Source organism: Megalobrama amblycephala, linkage group LG14 (genome assembly GCF_018812025.1).
Source record: "Megalobrama amblycephala isolate DHTTF-2021 linkage group LG14, ASM1881202v1, whole genome shotgun sequence".
NCBI classification, from domain to species: domain Eukaryota; kingdom Metazoa; phylum Chordata; class Actinopteri; order Cypriniformes; family Xenocyprididae; genus Megalobrama; species Megalobrama amblycephala.
The window spans coordinates 26,128,453-26,148,559 of NC_063057.1; the positions used below are offsets into that span (position 1 = coordinate 26,128,453).

At 36.6% G+C, this 20,107-nt stretch overlaps 2 protein-coding genes across 2 annotated transcripts in view; one reads left to right on the top strand and one right to left on the bottom strand.

Annotated features, from left to right (window-relative positions):
- LOC125246302 (tripartite motif-containing protein 16-like) overlaps positions 1 to 20,107 on the top strand; it is a 138,717-nt gene that overhangs the window by 54,001 nt on the left and 64,609 nt on the right. The gene's annotated exons all lie outside the window — the stretch shown is intronic.
- On the bottom strand, positions 4,917 to 8,790 carry LOC125246332 (protein FAM133-like). The gene is made up of 4 exons (XM_048157297.1): positions 8,118 to 8,790; positions 6,994 to 7,140; positions 5,923 to 6,162; positions 4,917 to 5,315 (listed from the first exon to the last, which is right to left on the bottom strand). Exons 1-4 carry the CDS (start codon positions 8,254 to 8,256, stop codon positions 5,092 to 5,094), a joined length of 750 nt encoding a protein of 249 aa, XP_048013254.1. The 5' UTR covers positions 8,257 to 8,790; the 3' UTR covers positions 4,917 to 5,091.

The window sequence follows — 20,107 nt, forward strand, 5'->3', positions numbered from 1 at the left end:
GTGTAAAAATAAAGATTTATTCCTAGAGGTAATGAGACAATTATTCCAGAGAAGCATTTTGTGAGGAGAAAAATTGTGGTGGTAACAAATTTTCCAAGCTAATAACACTTGCTGGTAAAATCTGGATAGTTTAATTGGTAGTTTACCAGGCAGATAGTTACATCTCAGTAGAAAAGATAAACCTCCAAGTTTTTTGAAAATAGACTGAGGAATAAAAAACCATAATGAATTTTCATTTCTTTGACAGTTTCTTAACCAATTAAGTTTAAACGTATTGTTAATATCAAAAAAATCTAACAACTCTAACCCACCATCAGCTCTTTTGCCAGATATAATATCCTTTTTTAATTTGGAAGGTTTATTTTTCCAAATAAAGTCAAGAAAGGTTTTATTAATTTCTTTGGAGGTTTTATCACTGACATAAAGGGATAGAGCTGGGTAAACAAATTTGGAAAGACCCTCAGCTTTGGAAAGCAACACTCTCCCAAACAAAGTCAGATCCCTTTGTAACCAGTTATTCAGAATAATTTTTGTTTTTTTAATTTTAGGCATAAAATTCAGAAGTTCACGTGTATATGTGTTTTTGGAAATATGAATGCCAAGATATTTAACAGAGTCCTTCACTGGTATATTTTCAACTAATAGATCTATGGAATCGTGTATAAATAAAATTTCACATTTTTTAAGATTTATCATTAAACCAGAGGATTTGGAAAATTTAGATATACATTCCAGGGCTGTTTTAACTTGATTTTTATCTCTCAGAAATAAAGCAGTGTCATCTGCCAATTGAGAAATTTTGATTTCTCTATCAAATATTTTCAATCCCAGAATGTTCTGATTATTCAAAACCTGAATAGAAAGAAGCTCAGCCACTAATAAGAATAGAAAGGGAGAGATTGGACAGCCTTGACGTATGCCACGATGGATCCCGAATCTTTTAGAGGTTCCCATATTAAGAATAATAGAGCTATTAATGTCTTTATAAAACATTTCTATAATATCAATAAAATTATTACCAAAACCAAAAACTTTCAGTGAGTGGAGTAAGAAGCCATGTTCGATGGTATCAAAGGCTTTACAGAAATCCAACAACACAATAAGAGCCCCCGAGTCAATTTGATCAGAATAATCTAGAAGGTCAATTATAAGGCGAATGTTATTACTAATATGTCTATTTTTCATGAAACCAGTTTGAGTCTCATTAATGATTTCATTCAATCCAGATTTTAATCTTTTAGCATAAACTAGTGCAAACAATTTATAATCTATATTTAAGAGAGTGATAGGTCTCCAGTTATCTATATTTTGAGGATCTTTATCTGGTTTAGGAATCAGGGAGATTAATCCTTGTTTCATAGTAGTAACCAAATTCTTTTTTTTAATACATTCATTAAACAGTAAGAAAATGGGATCTTCTAATACCTTCCAAAAGTGTTGGTAGAATTCAGATGAAAGCCCATCTGGACCTGGACTCTTACCCTTTTTCATATATTGAAGTGCTGATAGTAATTCCTCCTTCTTAAGGTCGGAATCACAAAGGTTTTTGAAGTCACTACTAATTAACGGGATAAAATCTTGAATATCATTAGTAAATGAATTGCAAAGATCATAATTAAAATTAGATTGATAAAGTTTTTCATAAAAAGAGCTGATAAAATCTGAAATTAGTTTGGGATCCTTGCATAAGGTGTTGTTAATATATAATGCCGACAAAGAATTTCTCTTAAAATTCCTTTTTTCAAGGGCAAAAAAATATGCTGTATTCCTCTCTCCCTTTTCTATCCATTTAGCTCTTGAACGCACAAAAGCTCCAGTAGCTTTGCTAGTATATAAGTCATCAAGTTTTAATTTTAAGGATTGGAGCTCACTTTCCTGTGTTTGAGAGAGTGTCTGAACTTTCCAAAGAGTATCGATTTTGTTGAGTAGTTCTGTTTCCATGCGATCTCTTTCTTTTTTTAATTCCTTACTTCTCCTAATGGCAAGTTCTCTGGATTTGAATTTAAATAACTCCCATTTAGAAGCGTAATCAAAATTCTCTGAGTTAAAGATATTGGTGGCTAAGGTTTCAATATTTTTTGTAAAAATTTCATCTTCTAAGATAGAGTTGTTAAGTTTCCAATATCCACGGAGGCTGGGCTTGCGAACAGTCTGTAAAGACAATTTAATCAGAAGGTGATCTGAAAAGGGAGCATAATGATGGGATATATCTTGAACATGTTGTAACAGACTGGATGAAATAAGAAATAGGTCAATTCTCGATTTTAAAGACTTTGATGCATTGCTCCATGTATATTCAAATGAATTACTATTAAAGTAACGCCACGAATCCACTAAAGATAGATCTTTGCATAAGGAATCAATAATATTAGGGTTTTGAGAATGGGGTCTAACTTTCCTTGGGAACCTATCCATTAAATCGTCAGAGACTTCATTAAAATCTCCTGCAATTATTAACTTAGCATTTGGGTTTGTTTTCAGCAATTGACATAAAATAAGAGAAATGTCAGTGAAAAAGGAATTATTCAAAGTGTGAGAGTTAAACCCATAAATATTACAGATAATAAAAATGGCATTTTCAAATTTAACGGTCAGAATAACCCATCTGCCATCAGGGGAGGATGCAGAATTAACAATATTTCCTTTAAACTTATGAACTAAAATAAGAACACCAGCTGAATTATTTGACCCATGACTAAAATAAACCATATCGCCCCATTGAGCTTTCCAAAATTTTGAATCAGAAGCAGCTGAATGAGTCTCTTGCAAAAAAAATGAAATCTGCATTATAACGTCTACAAAACAGAAATATTGCTTTTCTTTTAATGTCATCTCTTAAGCCCTGCACATTTAAAGAAACAATGTTCAGCTGGTTGAACTCGATTTTGTCCATTAACAAATAAAAGTATAATAAAAATTACGGGAAAAAGAAAGAAAAGGAAAATGACACCTACAGTGTGTATTGAACACCTAACTTGGAAGTTATGTAACGCTGTTTCCTTTAAGAAGGATCTGGGAATCAGTAGAATAAGGTCGAACGCCCTTTGAAGAATGTCAATAATTCGAACTGGGCAAACATGTGCAGAAAAAAGTAAATCGAACCTGACACGGGGCTAGAAATTTGTGGTCAGTTTACAGATGCGGTGCTGAACTGGCAGCGATTCTCTTGTTATTGATAACAGCAAATGGACCGCTGAAATCGGCCTTCTTTCCTTCCTTTCGTGCCGCCAGGACAAGGGGCCAAAGTTTGTTCCGACTTTCAATGTCTGCTCTGGATAGGGAGTCCTTGACATAGAGAGCATTCTCTCTGAGGTAAATAGAATTCTTAGCTTCCATCCAAATGATGTTGCGGTGCCTCCGTGTGACGAAACGAATGATGATGTGTCGCGGCGAGCCATCTGGTCGCTGTTTGCCTACACGGTGGACCACATCCACAGCCTCCTCCAGCTTGTCTTTGATTCGCGGGACCACTCTTGCTAGATGATTTATGGTGATCGTTCGGACATTTTCATCCTCACGTTCTTTCACTCCGAGCAATTTCAAACACCATCTACGGCTGTACCTTTCTAGCTCTTCCAATCTGGACTTGAGAGACACATTTTCTTGTTGCATATGTTGTATCGAAGCTTCGGCCTTACCGATCTTTTCGCCATGAGCGGCAACATCTGAAAGGAGTCGATTGACGGTGTCTGACAAAGAATTTACAGCTGCAGTTGTAATCTCAATGGAGCTCTCGATGTGAGTTATCTTTTGAAAAACCGCATCTTGCTTGGAGTTCAGGGACTGAATAGCATCAAATATCTCAGTAAGCGAAACAACACTATCAGATTTTTTCTTTTTTCCAGGAGGACTTTTGCTGGGAGTAGCAAGGCATGCGTCGAAATCCTTTTCAAACTTATCTTGTGATCTAATGGATGCTTTTCCGGATTCAGGCAAGGAGACATCCATGGTTTGTTCAAGAGATTCACAAGACATCAGACTGTCCATGTTCTACGAGGCACGCAAGTTCCTGTTAGTTCGTTTTTTGCCCATTAAACTTACAGGCGGGTTTCAGCTTTTGTTTTACAGTTATTAGCGAGTAAAATCATCCGCCATAGGAGCAAAGTAACGACCCGTTGACCAAAATAATTCCTTCTCAATCAGAACAGGTGCGCATAACAGGTCTACTCAGCAAGACGCCATCTTGGCCCTCCTACATGCTGACTGTCAGTATTTATTTCGCAACAGGTTGTTAACTAACAGTCAGCTGACTTTCCGTAGATTGTGTTACCATCCTCTAAGTTGTCTACCAACTACTCAAAATCAATCTGTCAGTTGAAAGTCTATAGTCATGTCAACATATGATCAAGAGCATATTATATCATCCTTACTCAAGGGTCTCAAATGCACCAAATTAATAATTATTTAACCATTTCATTTTTATCAAGATCACTAGTTTATTATCTGTTGATAGTCAACTAAACATTGGTTGTGCATCTGTTGCTTGTCAACTAGTCTAAAGTTTACATTCAGAAGATCATCAGTAGACATTCTTAACTAAGCATTTGTAGATATATTTTAGGACTATCCAATTAAAGTGAAAAACAGTTGATAACAGTTGAAAGTCTATAAGCTATCAACAGAAAACATACAGCCATCCATTAATTATATGCCAGATATTTACTGTTTAAAATGAAAAGTTAATACCAGACTATGAACTACAATAGAAGCAACACTACAGACAGGATATTAGAGAAAGTTGTTTATTAACAATATATTTATACAAACCCATTGTTCACTAGGGCATCAGATCTGAACAGTCTAATCATGTTGTATCAAACTTTACTTCAATTAACATTACATAAAACAAAAACAAAACAACAAAATAAAATAAACATGCTGCACTGGCAGCACTAATCAAACAAGTCTCTACCATGTCATTGTAGGGGCAAAGCAACTTGAACTGTAAATTATGAAAAACAAAACGTATCTACTTAATCTACTCAAACCTTAGCTAACATCCTGTTTCCTACATTCAGTCTTTCTTTGCAGAAAAGGGGATGAGCTGTTTGTTATTTTTCATTTCAATGATCTTTTCTGCCAGTTCACCAGCTATTTTTTTTGACAAAGTTGTGCTAGTTTCAAAAGTGTGTATTTACCCTTGAACTGGTCTAGCACACTTTTGTCTGCTATGTAAATCTCTGCAATTGCTGCCGTGTCTTTCACAGCATTTCTTGAAACGTGAGCTTTCTTGAAGGCTGCGGTCATCCTGAAGCCTTTTTGCACAAGTTTGAGGACACGCAGATATCTTTTCACCACATCTGAAATTGAGGCAACTGAAAAGAAAACAATTTGAATAAATCACCAGAGTTCTATGTTGTGTCTTGTGTGGTGTCTTAGTTGCAGGGTGAGCCACAGTGTTTCCCAAAAATGTTCTCTTCAAAAGGAAAGTTACAACTTAGATTAAGGTGTGGTGTGTCTTTGATTTAGAACATCTGTTCTATTTTATACAGTCTGCTAATTAAGGCAAGACTATTTGCTTATTATTGGTTTAAAAAATGAGGTAAAAACTAGCCAGCATATTCTTTATATTTAATGATTAATTACAGGTTCACCTCATCCAGCCATAATAAGTAAGTGCATACATAGTGTGTCTTTATTTACTTCATTCAAAACATATGTAAGAAAAAAAAGTTAGATACAGATCATCATTGATTTCATGTCATTCAAAAGAGACATGATAAGAGTGATGTTGCGGGATAGTGTGCACAATGCCTCAAATCCAGTTAAAAAGCCACTAACCCAGATAGCACACGTAAGTCTGTAAGATGTCTGTTAATGATCTCTTGCTTTACGTGTGCTATCAGGTAAGATACAAATGATAACCTAAACACCTAGGCTAATACCTAAATAAGTACAGCATGTCTTAAGAGCCTACCATACCTCGCTCTCCTTTTCCGCCTGACCTCTTCATCGTTTTGTTTTCCTTCTTTCTTTTTTTACTTCTCTTCTTGCCATTCTTCTTTTTATACTTCTTTTTCTTCTTTTCCTCAACCGAAGAGTCAGAGGTAGAGCTGGAGCTGGAGTCATCAGAGCTTGAATCAGTGCTAGTATCAGTGCTGGAGTCCAGCATCATGGCCTGTGGCTCCTCAACTCCAGTGGCCATTATCTCTATGTTCCCATCTGTCAAATAATAAAACAAACACAAATAATGTTTAGAGCATAACTTCAATAGAACTGGGAATCGAATATCAAGTCCAATTCCAGAATCAGATACTTAAGGTCAGGAATCAGGTAGTTGTTGTAAAATTCAAGTTCAATTCCACCATCTATTCCTGGGTGTGCAACATTTTTAATTTTATTTTTTTTAGGTGACGAAAGTGGCTGTTAAAAATCTATTTGTCTTTGAATCATTCGTTCAAGAGATTCATTCATTCTGATTCGTCCAATAATAAAACAAGTAAATCTTGAGTGAGTCATTGAATCATTCCATTTATAAATTCCATGAGATTTTGTTTAGTTGTCTAATATTTTTCTTCAGAATTGTGAGAACTACAACCTTCATTAAAAAAAAGTCTCAATTTATCCAGATATATACAGCTCTATTTTGCACACAAACAGCTCTTAAATGAGTCCAGTTTTTATGTAGCAGGCTGATATTCAATGATACCCAACACTAAACACCCTCAGCTCTGCACTTATACCCACTGAATAACATTATAGAATGTTTATTATTGTTGATTATTAATGTGGTGGAGATTACATTGTGTCTAAAGAGACATTGCAGAATTACAAATAATGTGTACAAAGTCTCTTAGGTTTGATATATACAAAAAGAAAAAAATACAGTAGTGTTCTATTTTCAAACTGCATTGTGTAGAACTTTACTATAACTATTATAATATTGAAGGCAACCCTTTTTTGTTTCAATTAAACATTATGGACAAAAATCAGCGCCATGTAGGTTTTAAATTTAATTATTTTCACATAAACATGTTTATTTTTTATACATACCTTGTTCTTGTGCAGACTTCTCTTCAAGTTGCTTCTTGAGTAAGCCATTTTCCTCCTCCAGCTCATCCACCCGAGACTGGAGCATCTCAGCCTTCTTCTTCCAGAGAATATGTTGTTTAACAGGCTTGAGACTGTCCATATTAGCAGCTGCAAAACATGACATGAAAAATTTGTAATACATCAGAAGTAGGGGTGTTTGATTCCAGGTTTTTTGGAGTCCAAAGTTCAGGGGACAGACAGCTAGCGGATAGTGAGGAGATGTTTGCTGTATGTGACAAAAAATGTTTTGGCCTAAAAACGCGTGACATCACTTAGAGCACCTTTAAGATACTAAAATTAATACAATACATAAAAATGCACACAATGTACACTTATTAATGTGTTTATTGTTGATTTGAGTTTTTTATTATTTTTATGTATGGTTTAATGAACACGGTTAACTATGGAAAATCAAATCTATATTTATTGCAATAATATAAGCTACCATCAATACTAAAGCTGACACGGAGGTATGTATAATTACAAACTAAACTCACTATGACTGTTATCTATTTCTAAAGTAAGCTATATGTATGTGACAAAGTTTCTGCGACAGCTCTCTGACGCGATTCGTCAGTGTCCGAATTCCTCGCTTCATTTCGTTCACTCCTTGATTAGTGCACTTAACCATAGACATTATGCACTTAACTGCCATGCATTATGTAGGCTATGGATTCGAGAATCAGTAAACAAGTGAGCGATTCTGGACACAGCAACAGAGTCGACACCGAGTGTCGATTCCTGTGCTGGAGTCGACCCCGAGTCAGAGTCGAGGAATCGACTCTTTTGGAGTCGACTCCCCATCACTAATCAGAAGACCCTCAAGCACAGAGTCAAAAGTCAACAGCTAACGTTATACCTTTCTGTCTAGCGTGTTTAGACCAACAAATTAGAGAAAAAATAAGGAATGCATTAATCAGTGAATTGAATCACTTTCAATTCTGTCGGACGCGTACTCCCGTGACGCATCATCTGGCGCGAATTTGTGTTCATTCGCGTCTTTTAATTGACTTTGCATATATTATTGCGTCACGCGAAATATCAGCCTCATGTAAAATACTTCTACATTTATAAACACAACTTACCACTTTTGTTTGTGGAATCTTCTCCTTCGCCCTCGGTATTTCCCCTCCGTGCCTTTGCCCGGGTAAAATGCATGGTACCCAGCGCACTGCTACTATTGCCAGATGGGGGGCGGTGTACTGAATGCTCTGGATCAAACATGTTATGTTGATGCTGAAAAGAAAATTGATAACGATTTTGGTTTACATGCAAGTAATAACAACCAATTTCAAAAAGAAATAAGAACAATGTTTCTCAATGGAGTTAACACCATCTGGACAACCAAATTTTCAGGGAGTGAGACTTAGCCAATCCGATTGTTGAAGTGCTCGATCACGTGACAGCTCTGCCAACACTCAACCGTGGTAGGTGTATCTGATAACATATTTAGCCAATGAAATGAAAGTGCGCGAGTTTTTAATTTCTGGGTTGTCTTGGTCGTTAAATTGACAAACAGTTAGCCTACTAGCTCGATCTGGCGGATGAATTCACTGGAAAGAAAACTTTTGACAAAGGTTTATGCTAGAGAAACTAAAAAATCATGTTTAAAATTAATAAAATGGTTGCAAATGATTGGCTTGCTAAAACGCAAAATTAAATGCAAGAACTGCAGGCATAAAATGAACATGGTTGCCTCCCAGACCAAGGATTATGTCATCTGGTAAGAATAAATTCTTGTAAACTATGGTTCCATATTTTGTTTTGCAATAGACACAGCCTTGTAGATATGATTTTCTCTTTATTATTACAAGAATGCATTTTGATCCAATTGTTTGAAGGAGCGGCTGGAAGTAGTAAAAGATATTTCAAAATAAGAGTGTCTGTGTATTTTGTGTTTGTTTATAATTAGAAGCCCAACATTAAGTATATATGTTGGTATTTTACTATCATTACCATTGCTATTTTGCATTAAAGTGTATCAAATATGTGGTATTTAATTCGATGTAATTCGGTTCTTATAGTTTCTCTCTGGGCTGCCCGTCACAACAATGTGTGTGTGTGTGTGTGTGTGTTGAAAAAAAAACATGTTAAAACATTTCTGTGTTTATCATACAATTTCATGTTTTAAAAAATCCCAGGGAGTGTCGACGTAAAAGATGTGGACGGTTGAAAAGAAGTGTTAGGTCAAAGTCACTCTTCTCACAATCACACTGCAGTCTGTTCACATGGATGAAGTACATACATAGGTAAGCAATGCAAGTTTATTACATAAGTACAATATTTTGCATTTTACACTATGTGTGTAGTGCTTGAGTGCATAGAACACAATTGCACTACAGCATACGTTATCATAGTTTATGTTGGCATTGATTAAAAAATATATTGTGGTCAATAGCGTAGCATATTCTATTGCAAAAGCATGTCCTGTAATATGTCACCATGTTTTGATATTTTGCTTGTTATAATAAACGTATACATATATTTTGACCATAATTTTAAGTATGTCAATTTCTTTTTCAAAGATTTTGGCTTCTCTCAGAAGATTATGATGGTGACTTTGATGTGGCACTGTGTTGCAATGAGCATCAATTCTAGTTACTGTACTATGTACTTTTTAGTTTGCTATGGTTGAATTTCAGCAGTAATGTCAAGGGTCAAAAAACTAGTGTCCAAAATAAAATGTACAAATTATGCTTTGTTTATTATTAATATGCTTTGCTATTATGATTTCTTTATGTGAAAATATACTGTTCTTATTTAATGGACATCATTTTTGTTAATGTCGATCCTTTGTAGATTCGCACAGGGTTTACATCTACGGCAAGTAGACATGCTTCAAGATGGCATTGCAAAGAGCACAGCAACACTTTCTATGATGTCAAAGAAACTCAGAAGAATTTGTGTAAAAAGCCTGAAAAAGCACAGAAAGATTGGAGTTAATGTCATAGTTCACATTGATGAGAGCAAGTTCTGCCATAAACGCAAGGTAATGTAATCTAAATGCAATGCACTTGATAAAAAATGTGTTACATATTGTAGAACCAGAAAGAGCTGTGCATCGTAGTTTAGGATAGATATAAGTAGTGAGGGTGGACATCACTTTCCCCAAAGCTGTCAATCAGTTAATACAAATTTGGTTTACTTTTTCTTATTTTCTTATATTGTAAGCATATTTATTGTATTATATGGAATTTTAAAAAGTTTTGGATGGAAAAAGTATTGTCATGTAATTACTCATAACTAGTAATATACTTTTACATGGTCAAGAGATTATTTTGATTATTTTCTAACACTGTTCATACTTTTTTTTGTAGTATGCAAGAGGACGCTTTGGTAACACCTGGAAGAGAAAGCGAACATGGGTTCTTGAAATCAAAGCTGCAAGCAGACGTCCAATTCTTCGCCTTGTGAAAAAAAGAAACAAGGAAACCCTTGTTCCAATCATCAAAAAACACGTAAAAAGAGAAAGTCTTGTAGTGAGTGATGAGTGGAGAGCATACACCAGCCTTTCTCAGGAGGGCTACAAGCATGTGAGAGTCAACCACAGCCAGAATTATGTAGATCCTCAAACAGGACTACACACTCAAAACATTGAGAGAGCGTGGCAGACATATAAGAGGGAAATCTGGCATATGCGGGGGAATCGGTCTGAGAAGGCCTTAAAAAAACAGCTCTGCTTCATTGAGTGGACTTACTGGTTAGCCAGAAGACATAAACATGGTGTACTTGGAAGACTTCTCAAGGACATAAGGAATGTAAGAAACCACAGATCAGTTTAAGACCCCCTTACTATCATGGAAGGCAGAATTAATTAATTATTTTTTGTTATTTTATTTTATTATTATTATTTATTTTATTTTGCTTTGGTGGTGTTGGCCTAGGACAATACATTTGAATTGAAGGTTTTTTTTTCTTTTTTTCCTACAGTTCATCCAATAACACTGCATAGTAAAGACTTTCATTAATTGTAGTGATGGCAGTGCAGTGCAGCATGTTAGTTTGTTTGTTTGTTTTTTCATTTCATTTTTGCCACACATAATCACAGTTCAGATCTGATAGTCTTATGATAAGCCTTTCCTTCTTTTTGTATGTGAAATCAAACCTATGAGATTTTGTACACATTATTTGTAGTTCTGCAGTGTCTCGTTAGACACAATGTAATCTTCACCACATTAATAATTAACAAAAATAAACATTCTATAAAGTTATGCAGTGGATAAAAGTGCAGAGCTGAGGGTGAAGTTATGCTCTAAACATTATTTGTGTTTGTTTTATCATTTGACAGATGGGAACATGGAGATAATGGCCACTGGAGATGAGGAGCACTGATACTAGCACTGATGACTGAAAAATATTAAAAAATAACAAACCGCTCATCCCCTTTTCTGCAAAGAAAGACTGAATGTAGGAAACAGGATGTTAGCTAAGGTTTGAGTAGATTAAGTAGATACGTTTTGTTTTTCATAATTTACAGTTCAAGTTGCTTTGCCCCTACAATGACATGGTAGAGACTTGTTTGATTAGTGCTGCCAGTGCAGCATGTTTATTTTATTTTGTTGTTTTGTTTTTGTTTTATGTAATGTTAATTGAAGTAAAGTTTGATACAACATGATTAGACTGTTCAGATCTGATGCCCTAGTGAACAATGGGTTTGTATAAATATATTGTTAATAAACAACTTTCTCTAATGTCCTGTCTGTAGTGTTGCTTCTATTGTAGTTCATAGTCTGGTATTAACTTTTCATTTTAAACAGTAAATATCTGGCATATAATTAATGGATGGCTGTATGTTTTCTGTTGATAGCTTATAGACTTTCAACTGTTATCAACTGTTTTTCACTTTAATTGGATAGTCCTAAAATATATCTACAAATGCTTAGTTAAGAATGTCTACTGATGATCTTCTGAATGTAAACTTTAGACTAGTTGACAAGCAACAGATGCACAACCAATGTTTAGTTGACTATCAACAGATAATAAACTAGTGATCTTGATAAAAATGAAATGGTTAAATAATTATTAATTTGGTGCATTTGAGACCCTTGAGTAAGGATGATATAATATGCTCTTGATCATATGTTGACATGACTATAGACTTTCAACTGACAGATTGATTTTGAGTAGTTGGTAGACAACTTAGAGGATGGTAACACAATCTACGGAAAGTCAGCTGACTGTTAGTTAACAACCTGTTGCGAAATAAATACTGACAGTCAGCATGTACTTTTTGTAAAATTTTTGTTAAAAGTGAATGTGACTGCAGTGGTTCAACCGTAAGTTTATGAAGCAACAAGAATACTTTTTGTGTGCAACAACAAAACAAAAATGACAACTTTATTCAACAATATATTCTCTTGTGTCATTCTCCCACACTGCTTACATTCAGAGCTTCCAGGTTCCCAGAGCTTCCTCGGTGGCCCAGAGGGGAAAATGCCTGGTCTGCCAGATGGCCAATCCGCCCCAGAGTCCACTTGACCTTGTGTGTCCATTTTTTTATTTTATTTTTTAAATAATTCAATGGCCCGTCATCAATTATTCCTTACTTAATTTAATAATAAATTAAAATGGAATTTATACTTGTATGATATTACGCTGTAGCCATATTGGACCAGTGGTTTGGAAAATAGATGCCGCCATTTTCTGGCAAGATGCGGGAATTCATTCGGCATGACCCTCACAGTGGATTATGGGTATTCTCTAGCTGTTGAGTGTACATCAGTTGTAAACTTATTGCGGTGCATTATGGGATTAAATGAGTGTACTCGATAATGTCCACTATAGTTTCAGACACCACTACACATGGCTTTCCCCTCAAATAGTGCCCTATGTAAGGGTTTGGGGGTGATTTTGGATACCCTGCATTAGATGTGTCAGATAAGTGAGACATACAAAAATGTGCCATGCTGGGATCCTCCAGGACAGGTTTGAGAACCCCTGGGAGAAAAAAAGTGACTATGATGTTATGTTTTTTTAATGACGAATATGCCTTCTCTGCTCCACTCACTCAGATATGCAGCATAAGGCAAAGGTCTTCAACACAGTTTTTGAGTCACTCTGAAGACCTTGATTAGCTGATTCATGAGTGTTTGATTAGGGTTTATGTTTGTTTTTGAGTGTGGATTGATTTTTTTTTTTTTTTTTTTTCATTTTAACATAAAAAAACCCATTTTAACATAAGCCCTCATAAGGGGGGAAGCAGTAAAATCCACAGAGTTGGGAGGGGTAGAAAATGTTGGCAGTCAGAAACCCACAGAAAAATAGGTCTAGAAGTCAAGTTCCAGGATCTGCACTGACATAATTACCAACTGACTAGCAAATAGTGCAGTGCACCAACAAAAACTAGACCAAACTCTGGGAGTTGCTCCATCAAGAAGAGCAGAGACAAATGATTAAGTGAAACAGAAGATACATACTGCTCTACTGTACCCAGCAGCTGAGAAGAAACCTCGAGGGGACTTGCCAGTGGCTGGGAACCATGGCATGGACATAAACAGGTAACAAAGTGTGGTAGATTCTAGCCATAATAAGAACAATCCAGTTCATAGCAAATTAAGGCCCACATTTTTTCTTACTGTTTCTCAGCTTTCCCCTTCTGAAGCAAGAGTGTGTGAAATGGTCATGAAGTAACATGCTGGGGTCAGACGTTTGGGTCAACTTTGCTTGTATCTATCTTTTGTTTGTTTTGTATTGTTTCTTGCAGTAAATTTCATCTTTTTTTATGATTGTTGATTTTGATATTCGTACTTGGCAAACTAACTGTTTTATTGACTGTTCGCAAAGACCCGCCTTTAGTTACTGTTGCTATGTCCAACAAGCCATGCCGCTCTCGCGCCACACATCACGTTCTCACACACAGGGTTCCTACGCGGTTTGGAAAAGTATGGAATTTGATTTGAGTAATTTCCAGGTCTGGAAAAGTATGGAAAAAAGAAATCAGAGAATGGAAAAATATTGTGTTTCCAGACTATTGTCTCTATTCAGTTTTCTAATTTATCATACCTGCAAACTAGTCACTTTACAGCGAAATTAGCCCTTTTGAATCAAAATACATAATTTATGTGAATCGTGTAGATCCGAAGAGGTTTTTTTTCGGGGCGAGTGTGTTTGTCTCAGGATTCTCACAAGAATTGAAACTGGGCTACTTTCCCATAGACTGGAGTGAGTAGCGATCTTTCTTGGCGCTCTGTGGCGTGATAGATCGCTGTAGCGCTCGTGAACTGACATCTCATCCGCTTTACTAGTCACAACACAAAATAAACATAAATGAACAGCCGAAGGTATGTTGAAAGATACAGTACAACTTACCGAAATCCAGGAGGTCTGGAAATTTGAGTATGGAAAAGTATGGAATTTTGAAATGGAAAATGTGTAGGAACCCTGCACACAGTGAAAAATACATCACAGAGCAAAGAGGAGACTGACAACGTATCGACAGGTTACTTTTGATATGAAATAAAGACTCAAATTTTGTTATTTTTAAAGAAATTTATACAATACCATTTTGTGGCTCTTTGATGTGCTGTGACAGATCGCTGAAGCGCCTCAGATCAAGCAGCCCATGAACCGATCATCTCTTCTTAATAGTTAATTTATATCATCAAATAAACATAAATGAACCACATTTCAACCACAGAAAGACATCAGTGCACATCATTTTTTAAGTTCAAGTTCACCAACGTTAATCTACTAACTCCCTGGACTGCTTTGTCAGACAAAATGGTGGATTCAGCATTATGATTGGTTAGATCACCTGTCAATCAAACTCCTGGCGAAGGGTCAATTAGGCAAGCTCCCTTTCCTATTGCAGAGCTATGAAATGACATTGTTCTGTGTCCACATGTTCAAATTTTGAGTGGCCAGAAGGCAAACATTCTTTGACCCATACAATGTATTGTTGGCTATTGCTACAAATATACCTGTGCGACTTATGACTGTTTTTGTGGTCAAGGGTCACATATGACATGAAAATACTAGTAACACATTAAAGCAATGTAAAGACAGATTAATAGAAAAATATTCATAGCAAAATATTTTTGAAATTCTATTCCAATTATTGGTAAAAGTGATAACTTGTAAATAATCTTAAATGTCTCACTGCTATGGTGGAGCCGTTGCTTAGCCTACATCTGCACTTTACTACTAAAGCACCCTCAGTGATTTGATTCTGGAACTGGGCCTGTTTCTGTATGGGACGGCATAGAACTGTATAAAAACACAACATTTAAATAAATTCTCGGATTTCATTTGTTTATACTCTGTTTGATCCACACTGCTAGGTTAGCTCATGATGACAATTAGCTATGAAACAACAATAATTGATAAGTGAATTATTAGATTCAAATAAATCAGTCAAATGAGCAGAGACAACTGAAAGTAAGCATTCACATAGTCTTTCATAAGAAGATGAGCAGAACTGATGTAACTAACAATAATAACTGATATTACTTACAATAAACATTTTGCCATTTTTTGGCAATTTCAATTCAAAGACAACAAAACATGAAACGGAGTTAAAACTGAACACAATCTTGCTGCTTAAACTGTGTACAGAACAAGTTTTAATAATACTTTTGCTCCTTTTGTATTTTGCATTTACTTGTATGTATACTTTAAATACTTAAGTACGTTTATCAAAAAATATTTTTCATACTTAAATACAATAAATATCACATACTTTAAAACTTTTACTCAAGTAATATTCAAAACAGTGACTGTAACTTCTACCAAAGTCATTTTCTGGTAAGATATCTATACTCAAGTGAGGCTTTCAGGTACTTTACCACTTCACTCAAACATAGAACCAGGAAAAACTTTCACTTCACAGAAAGAGAAACTGAAGTGTAGTTGAGATTTTGCTTGTGTTTGTGTCTGTATTTTTGCATTAAAATGGCAGAAGCCAGAATTTCAGTGGATCAGGAGATGATCTGCCAGAAACACAACAAGCTCCTTGAGGTTTTCTGCCGCACTGATCAGAAGTGTATATGTCTGCTGTGTACAATGGATGAACATAAAAACCACGACACTGTATCATCTGTAGCTCAGAGGACAGAGAATCAGGTATGAACTTAAAGAGTCCTATTATGCTCATTTCCAGGTTTATAATTTTGTTTATAGGGTCTACTAGAATACATTTACATCATTTAATGTCTGTTTTCACCCTCTCTCTGAAGACTGCTTTAGTTTAAGTTTCTTTAAAACCCGCCTTCCAACACACTGTATTTATCTATGCTTTTTGTCACTGTTTACACTCTTATTTGTATTTATAATCAATAAAAAGCCTGGAAATAAAAAAAGAGAAGAATTGTTATTGGAACAGCACAATGACTGTTGCTTATATATGTTCATAAAGATGATTGACATGACTGAATGATTAGACAGATTGTACATTCATTATTTACTCATGTTATTCCAAACTGGTATGACTTTCTTTTTCTGAGGAACACAAAATAAAGTACATTAAGGTAGCATAAACAACATTTCCAAGGGGGATAACCTAAGTCTTCTGAAGTGATAAGAAAAATCTAATTTGGTGGCATTTTTAGTCATGTGACATGCTTGAGCCAGGGAGGTTTGATGTTATTGACGTGTCACCATTTAATTTAGGCTCTAGAAATTCAGTTCAATTCACATTTGAAGAGATTCTGTGTACAGGTTATTGTTCCAAGAAGTATTACCTCAGTCTTATCTGAATTTAGCAGAAGAAAATTACTGGTCATCCAATGTTTTATATCTTTAACACACTCTGTGAAATCGGATAATTTAGAGATTTCATCTGGTTGGGATGAAATACACTATATTGCCAAAAGTATTGGGACACCCCTCCAAATCATTGAATTCAGGTGTTCCAATCACTTCCATGGGCACAAGTGTATAAAATCAAGCACCTAGCCATGCAGACTGTTTGTACAAACATTAATGAAAGAATGGGTCGCTCTCAGGAGCTCAGTGATTTCAAGTGTGGTACCGTGATAGGTTGCCAGCAGTGCAATAAGTTCATTCATGAAATTTCCTCACTACTAAATATTCTAAGGTCAACTGTTAGGGCTATCATAAAGTGGAAGCAATTGGGAACAACAGCAATTCAGCCACAAAGTGGTAGGCCACGTAAAATCACAGAGCGGGGGGGCCAACTGTCTGCAGAGTCAATAAGCTACAGACCTCTCACAGCTGCAGTCCTCACTGGACTCTAGAGCATTGGAGACGTGTTCTCTGGAATGACGAATCATGCTTCGCTGTCTGGCAATCTGATGGACGAGTCTGGGTTTGGTGGTTGCCAGGCAAACGGTACTTGCCTGACTGCATTGTGCCAAGTGTAAAGTTTGGTGGAGGGGGGATTATAGTGTGGGGTTGTTTTTCAGGAGTTGGGCTTGGCCCCTTAGTTCCAGTGAAAGGAACACTTAATGCTTCAGCATACCAAGACATTTTGGACTATTTCATGCTCCTAACATTGTGGGAACAGTTTGGGGATGGCCCCTTCCTGTTCCAACATGACTGTGCACCAGTGCACAAAGCAAGGTCCATAAAGACATGGATGAGCGAGTTTGGTGTGGAGGAACTTGACTGGCCTGCACAGAGTCCTGACCTCAACCCGACAGAACACATTTGGGATGAATTAGAGCGGAGACTGTGAGCCAGACCTTCTCACCAACATCACTGCCTGACCTCACAAATGTGCTTCTAGCAGAATGGTCAAAAATTCCCATAAACACACTCCGAAACCTTGTGGAAAGCCTTCCCAGAAGAGTTGAGGCTGTTATACCTGCAAAGGGTGGGCCAACTCCATATTAAACCCTACAGATTAAGAATGGGATGCCATTAAAGTTCATGTACACGTAAAGGCAAGTGTCCCAAAACTTTTGGCAATATAGTGTATATAATTGAGTATCATTGGCATAGCAGTGGAAACTTGTGGCAGCATATATACAGTATAATAATAATAATTCATTACATTTTTATAGCTCTTTTCTCTGCACTCAAAGCACATTACATATGGAAGGGGGAATCTCCTCAACCACCACCAATGTGAAGCATCCACCTGGATGATGCGATGGCAGCCATATTGCACCAGAACTCCCACCACACACGAGCGTATTGGTGGAGAGGAGACAGGGTGATGAAGCCAATCTGTATATGGGGATGATTAGGAGGGCATGATGATGAACTGAGGCCAGTGGGCAAATTGGGCCAGAAGGACATGCTGGGATTTTGGTAACACGTTAGAATACTGATTCTTCATTAATGAATAACTACACAGGAACAAATGAGTAATGCATTATTAACACTCTAGTAACTACTATTAACTAACAAGAAACTCTGATTAATGAATTAGTGTGTAATTGTTCTCAGTTGAATGCAGTAGTTCACTATTAGCTAATCAGTGTGTAGTTATTTATTAATAAAGGATCAGTATTCTAAAGTGTTACTGGGATTTTTACTGACCACAGAGAGTCAGGACCTCGGTTTAACATCTCACCCAAAGGACGGTGTTTGTTATAGTATAGTGTCCCCATCACTATACTGGAGTGTTAGGACCCACACAGACCACAGGGTGAGCACCCCCTGCTGGCCCCACTAACACCTTTTCCAGCAGCAACCTAGTGTTCCCAGGAGGTCTCCCATCCAGGTACAAACCAGGCTCAACCCTGCTTAGCTTCAGTGGGCAACCAGTCTTGGACTACAGGGTGATATGGCTGCTATATAGAGAAACAGAGACATTTTTCAGAATATCTTCTTTTGTGTTATGAAAGAAAAAAAATAATACAAGTTTCACGAGTTTGTGTGCCCACATAATAGAGGGGCTCAGAGAGGATATTCTACTCGAGCTCCGATTACCCACCTATTACATAGGCAAAAAAAATATACAAAAAAGGAGAAGGGGAGCAAGAGGGATGCCAAAAAAACTAACAATGGGAAGTGGTATTTTTTTATGTTTTAATACTTTGGTATTAATTTTTGAACAATTTGAACATGAGATGAGCATACTCCTCCCGACATTACATTAATAACTTGACTTGGGAAGACATGAGGATGAGTAAACAATGAAAGATTTTACATTTTGGGTTAACTATCCTTATAAAACTAGGCATTGATGAAATAATGCTGGCACTTATGATTAAAACTATAACCTTACCATACAAGATCTTTAACCCCTCAGTCTCACCACTTCACTGATACAGGATTCATATCTGTTTACTTGATGATTTATGTGATGTTTCTCCTGTCATTGGTTTGTCCTTTAGCACCAGCTGAAGGAGATGCAGAGGTGGTTCCAGCAGAGGATCCAGCAGAGAGAGAAAGATCTTCAGCAGCTGAGAGAGGCTGTGGAGTCTCATAAGGTGAGTCTGGAGAAGAAGAGAAGTTTGAGAAGTCTCAGTCAGGACTCACTGAAGCCACTGTGTGATTGTGATGTGTGTCCTAACAGAGCTCTACACAGACAGCAGTGGAGGACAGTGAGAGGATCTTCACTGAGCTCATCCGCTCCATCGAGAGAAGCCGCTCTGAGGCCACACAGCGGATCAGAGATCAGGAAAAGACTGCAGTGAGTCGAGCTGAAGGACGACTGGAGCGACTGGAGCAGGAGATCAATGATCTGAGGAGGAGAGACGCTGAGCTGGAGCAGCTTTCACACACACAGGATCACATCCATTTCCTGCAGGTAACAGAGATCTAGAAGAACAGGATCATAGTGGACTTGAGCAAGAGACTCACAGAGAAACATTTCATGAGAGCAGAATGAGCCGTTGACTGAAGTGTTGATCTGTGTGTTCGGTTATTATATAATCATCAGTCAGACTCTCATCTGATCATCTTCTTTTGAGAGAAACACACTTACAAATGCAGTTCAGCTCTGGAAATCTCTTAGGAAACATTTTTTTCTGAACAATATATTGAGCTTCCAGAGAGAAACAGCTCAAAACTTTACTAATATAACTTTTTTTACAACAGTGTGAAATCCATGAACTTGATAGTATCAGTTTTACCTAGATTTCACATCATCTCTTATTATTTTACAATCTTTGACTTGTAATACAAACCAAAATCAGATAATCTTCAAACCTGCTGAAAGCTTTTG

Excerpts from the sequence above, each read along its gene's own strand:
- LOC125246332 (XM_048157297.1), bottom strand. The coding sequence starts at position 8,256 with ATGTTTGATCCAGAGCATTCAGTACACCGCCCCCCATCTGGCAATAGT. Across the intron at positions 6,163-6,993 it reads GAAGTCTGCACAAGAACAAG|ATGGGAACATAGAGATAATG; the intron begins GTATGTATAAAA and ends ATTATTTGACAG. Across the intron at positions 5,316-5,922 it reads AGGCGGAAAAGGAGAGCGAG|TTGCCTCAATTTCAGATGTG; the intron begins GTATGGTAGGCT and ends TTTTCTTTTCAG.